At 38.2% G+C, this 6,000-nt stretch overlaps 1 protein-coding gene across 1 annotated transcript in view; it reads right to left on the bottom strand.

Annotated features, from left to right (window-relative positions):
• Nucleotides 1–1,015: 1,015 nt before the first annotated feature.
• MELK (maternal embryonic leucine zipper kinase) overlaps nucleotides 1,016–6,000 on the bottom strand; it is a gene marked incomplete at its 5' end in the record, with an annotated part of 54,327 nt that continues 49,342 nt past the window's right edge. Inside the window, 2 exons of the mRNA XM_081102841.1 lie at nucleotides 1,016–1,534; nucleotides 3,669–3,772. Of these exons, the coding sequence (XP_080958967.1) occupies nucleotides 1,357–1,534; nucleotides 3,669–3,772 (282 nt within the window). The 3' untranslated portion in view covers nucleotides 1,016–1,356. The remainder of the gene's footprint in view (nucleotides 1,535–3,668; nucleotides 3,773–6,000) is intronic.

Genomic DNA, 6,000 nt, shown 5'->3' with positions numbered 1-6,000 from the left:
TGGTGGTGGCACTAACACTTCCTCACTCGTGGTTGCCTAGGGCTGTCAGACGGGGAATTGGGAACAACCACTAATGGTGCAGGCTTTCTCTTTAAGGTGAAAGAACCCTTGCCAGCTCTGCTTTGCCAAAATAGTTCCGTGGAACATTCAAGATCCTTCCAATCTTTCATCACTTATTTCCTGGTAAACTTTCCACCCTCACCTCCTGCTACTTCCCCCTGGCACCACCTCCTGCCTCCCCCGCTAAACACACCAGGCATGCCTTCACACAACTATGCTTGCTGTTGAGAATGCCATACTCCCTCTTCCCTTTCTGTTGACTCATATTTCCTTCAGGACCAAATGCTGTTTCCTCCAAGAAATCATCCCTTTCTCCTCCAGGCAAAGTTGAGCATCCCCTCTATGCTGTCAACATGGCTTATGCATCTGCCCCTGCGAATACTCCTTGAGTTTACTGGACAGTGTAATCTTCAGCCCCAGGACCTACTGCTTGTAAGCGCTTAGTAAATGTTTACTGAACAAAGCACTCCCTGAGTATTGGCTAGAAACAGTGCTGTTTTTTCTCCAACTAGTTTAATTGGTAAAAATCCATACAAATATAACTTGAGTGCTGGCCTTCAGAGACCAATAAAATGAAATAAAAATACAAATTTGAGGCCAACATTAAGACTTAAGAAAAATTACCATAAAGTAACATTTCATGGAGGTTCATAGTTCAGATACTTATCATTGTTGACCGAACACACTTACTGAAGTCAATACTCTTTTATTCAACATATTAAATGTGTTGTTTAACTCTGGTAACCACAGCTGTGACTTAGTTAACGATCTCAATAAATCCTACTTAAATCAGAGACAGGAAAAAATTATGCAAATGAATTCTTATCTGTTTTTCTGCCCAAGGCATATTTGATAACAGATAAAACATACTCCAAATAGTCTCTACTTAATAGTCAGGAAGCCATTTGAGGTTTTATTTGAATCAAAATCAAGAACAAAGAAGAGGAGAAGCCTGCGACAGTCACAAATAGTTTTATTTCAGAAAGAAATTACACATTAAAAGGAGACATCGTTAAGAGCCTACATTCACATATGGAAGTGAATCTAGGAAAGTCAACAGTTGCTAATACACAAAGCCATATGATTAAAAAAGACAGAACAGATAATGACAGATGGGCTAGCCTTAGATTCATCCACAAAATAATATCTTTTGTTTAAAAACAAAAATATATTGGTCTTTAAGATAGCTCTTTGGAAAGGAGTTTCTCATTCCAATGGACTTTGAAAATCAAACCAATCACACCAGTCTCTGTAGCACACCCATCCTCGTCCAGCAGCATTGAAACCATCCATCAGTTACACCTTACAGCTAGACAGGATGTCTTCCACTAATCTCTTGTAAACCCAGGCATCACCCTTAAGCCGCTGCCTCCTGATACCCACCACATCGGGTTTCTGAAGCTGGCATACTTCTAGTTCAAACTGCATTGTCACTTTGCCAAAATCTGACTGTGTTTGACACTTCAGTGTATAGCTGTGAAAAACAAGATAAGAAGCCAGTTAGTAGGAGAACCATGAATATTCTGTATAATACAAGAGATTTCTAAGCCTCCTGGAGGCCAGTGGAGAAAATAGACCATTATTTCCTATTAAGCAATATATTACTGCTTACAGCTTCCAAATGGCCTAGCTATGCGTTTGTGATGGAGTACGACTGGTGTTTTCCCAGAAGCTGAACTAGGATCTGAAGAAAGAATAAAGATGAAAAGGCTTTAGCAGAATTCTCCATTGCTCCGAAGAAAAGCCCTTCTTTCATAGCTAGACATGCCATTCACGCTCAAGAAATCTTCTGGCACCCTTTTATGCAACTCTTTCAACAGTGTAATCCGTGAACATTAGGCCAATTCCACAATGTTCACAACAAAGCAAAGCTCAGGGAAGATTAAGAATATTTTTTTGCATGCACCTCATCAGAATCTTCTGTCTTTCATATAAATAAGGCTGAAGCCACCAACCTGTCAGAGGACACATGTTTTTGAGGTTTCTCCAATAGTAAGAAGAAGTTACGATTGTCACCACACTTTATGGCAGGGTTATAAAAGAAAGCCCAAAGAGGTGGTATACTCCCATGGCTGAAACGTTCGGCATACATAATCAGAACTGCATGTGACCATCTCTGACAATGGAAAGGCCAGACTAAATGAAGCCTTAAACACAGCTTAAGAAACAGGTACGTTCCTGAAAAGCTGCATAAATTGAATTCATGGAAATCTGTTTTTTATTAGCTTACATTATATTTTAATTTTATTTAATTGTCTTACTGATCTTCAATAAACACAAACAGTATCCAGTAGGATTGATTTTAAATTTTAGGTCCCTAAATATTTAGGGGCACACAATTAGGAGCTGGTTTGCAGAAGTGTGGAGATATTTATTACTTGTATCTGTTATGTATTATGAGGTTTCACAGAATATCATTATTTTTCTTACTAACTTAGTTATGTGTTTTGGGGCTTTATCTCTTAAAAATAAGCAGTCAATATCAGAAATGCCTAAAGGAGTACAGCTTTGGTTCCTGATAGGAAAATGAAGCATTTAGTCATAGGAAAGAGGAAAAGCAATTCTTCTGATTGGAATAATATGGACTGTAACTGAAATTGGTAGTATCTAATGAAAATATCACTGAAAAACAAAGAAGGTAAAAAGAAGAGGATCAAGGCAAAGACCTTCTGGTTGATCGGGAAGTTAGAAGAACAAATTATTGGTTAACAGCCAGTTAGAGATCTGCTGAAGCTCAGATGATGATGAAGGAAAGATCATTGAAAGTCTCTGATATAGATCTGGCTAGCGGTTCTGAAACCATTGCTAAACCCCAAGCACGAAGGACAGGTCAGAGTGAGTTAGATGTGTTCTAATGACACCTAAGGAGGAAAGTCAAAGTTCACATGAGTGCTCGCCAGCCAATGAGTACAGAGTGAAAAGTAAAATTACTTTTGCAAAATATCGATTCTTAAAATCTCATCTCTCGATTGGCCTATTTAAATGTTTTTATTCAATATTAGTGGATCTTCTTAGCTGTGTTAAAAGTAACATTTTAAAGAGACATAACTGAGTGGAAAGGCTTGGAAATAGGAACATCTTAGGTAAGAGAGAGGGCCAGGCTGTTTAGACCATGAGATCACAACCACCGAAGCTTTGAGGGCAGAGCACTCAACAGTGGGAAAGTCTTAAGGTGAAATGACTTCCCAAAGCACTGAAAGCCCAATCCTGTAACACAGCAAGTCATACAGAGAAGGCGTCTATATAAAGCCTTGATTTGTCTGAGGCAGCTCATAAATTTAGATTACAATTCATACATATTATTGAAAAGTAGACCATGAAAGAAAAAAATAGGATGTAAAAGAAAACTGGAAGTTGTTCAGATTTTCCTATTTTGAGAAGTCTAATTTTTAAAGTAATGGCAGAATGGGTACTTTAAATATGTCAATAGCTCATGTAAAACAGAAGAGAATAAATTATGAACAATGACACTATCACAAAAGCTTTTTGAAGTGAGGTGGGAGAAATATATCTATTTTTTTAAAGGGAAGAACAGAATCAACCATGTTTTCTCAAAGCTCAAAAGACATCAAGTAATAAACCCAACAGCCTATCAGGTTGCTTCTTACCCCTTCCGCACAAAGTCAACGTGCTTCTTTGGAAGAATAGACATTATTTCATTCAAGAGCTGATCTGGATTCACCAATCTGGTTGTAGTCACATTATAGTGAAGCTTAAAAAAGAAAAAGGAGTGAGAAGTCAATCTTTACATCAATAGAAAGACTATCCTGCCTGATTTAAAGAACCAAAACTCCTCCATGTAGTACCATTTCAAATGAAAATATTTCAAAAAAAATACTGAAAGAATTTACAACACACTCTTGGTAAACTGGATTAAGATGGCACTGGGAAAGCTTGGAGAAATCATGTTTATTAGTAACTATTTATGTATCATCCTTCTAATACTTTTATCTTCCTCTCCTACCAATCTTTTTAAAGAAATAAATATTAAATAATGTCTATTTGTTTAAACTTTACCTGTTTCTCCCTTCCTACACTATGACAGCGACATTTACAGTCCTGAAATGTAAACTGAGGGAAGATGAAACAAATGCCCTCGATATTTCCATTTGTATATAGTTGGATATGTTTCCTTAACTCTTTCTTGAGTATTTTAAAAATATTATAGAATCCCAGGGTTAGTTTCCTTTTAAATAAATGTTTTTTAAAAGTCAGTCATCTTGCCTGGCTGGTGTGGCTCAATGTTTGAGCATCAATTCCTGGTCAGGGCACATGCCCGGGTTGTGGGAGCATCAATTCCTGGTCAGGGCACATGCCCGGGTTGTGGGAGCATCAATTCCTGGTCAGGGCACATGCCTGGGTTGTGGGAGCATGCAGGAGGCAGCCAATCAATGATTCTCTCTAATCACTGATGTCTCTATCTCTTTTCCCCTCTCCCTTCCTCTCTGAAATCAATAAAAATAAAAATTTTAAATTTTTTAATTAAAAAAAGTCAATCATCTTGATGGTTTCATAGGTGCACATATATTGCTAAAAGTATGTTAACTGTACATTTTTAAGATGTGTAGTTTACTATATGTCGATTATACCTGTATAAATCTTTTTCTTAAGAAAAGAGTCAATATAAAGAAAAAACCAGATAAATAATAGGGGAGATGAGATGCTGAGATGAAGGCGGTGCTTCATGACTGAAGCTGGGAACCTCAGCTTTAGTTATAAAAGGAACAAGTGGCACAGCTACAATGGGACCCTCTATCTCCTGGGTCCCAGGGCTCTTCCACCAACTAAACCACCTTTGTTCAGGTAACAATACACTGAACACTTTCAAATTACAATTTAAGTGATTCCTTTTGTAAAGTAATTAATCCTACTTTATCCATTAGCATTTGATAATTGCTTAGCTTCTCATAATATACAATTGGACAAATTTCCTTAATTTTCTTTATTTAAAGTTGTTCAGGAAAATGGCACTATGGTTTTCTTAATCCCCATGTCAGGGTTTGGAATACTTTACAATACTCTCCAACCAGAGAAATCTCAGAATAAAAGGATAAAATATACCTAATAAACAGCCAGTCATATGTAACATAAACGTTTTTAGTGTATTATAGAAGTTCAACAAGGCAACAATACTAATGGATAAGTCCTTTCTTCTTCTACTTCAAGACAAGACATATATGGGATCTCAGAACATTCTCCTCTGAAGCACCCTTCCCCCCAACAGTTCAGCATTTTCCTTCCCTCAAACCTACCCAGATTTGCTCAAAATGAGACTCTCAGTGCCAAAACTAAACACAGACCCAGTCCCCAAATCATAGGGAACACTTGCATTTTCCCCGCCCTCCTGTGGGCCCACACCGTTCTGGAACATGCTTTATGACAGCACTGAGCTTTGTCAGAGCAGTAACACCCCTGCCTGCTTCCACGGCCACTCTGAGTCTCACACGGACGTGGGCTGTGTCTTATTCATCCCTTACCCCTTACTTCCCCAAACAGAAATGTCATTCATTAGATGTTTGAATGAAAGCTCGGAGAGAATCCAAGAGAGTAAGAAGTATTTTATACCTACTAGTAACCTATTTTACTTTTCCTTTCCCACCCAATATAGCGCCCACCTCACTGACACATTCAACCTTTTAAAGCAGCGGTTCTCAACCTTTGGGTTGCGACCCCTTTGGCGGTCGAACGACCCTTTCACAGGGGTCGCCTAAGACCATCCTGCATATCAGATATTTACATTACGATTCATAACAGTAGCAACATTACAGTTATGAAGTAGCAACGAAAATAATTTTATGGTTGGGTCACAACATGAGGAACTGCATTTAAAGGGCCAGAAGGTGGAGAACCACTGTTTAAAGCATAGTGTGTCTATTAAATGCGATCCAAACCCCTTGGCCAGCCCACCTTCCCAGCCTATTGCTCACTATTTTCTTCACA

The sequence above is a fragment of the Myotis nattereri genome, assembly GCF_964212035.1.
Source record: "Myotis nattereri genome assembly, chromosome: 12".
Classification (NCBI taxonomy): Eukaryota; Metazoa; Chordata; class Mammalia; order Chiroptera; family Vespertilionidae; genus Myotis; species Myotis nattereri.
This window is presented reverse-complemented; position numbering and strand designations above follow the sequence as displayed.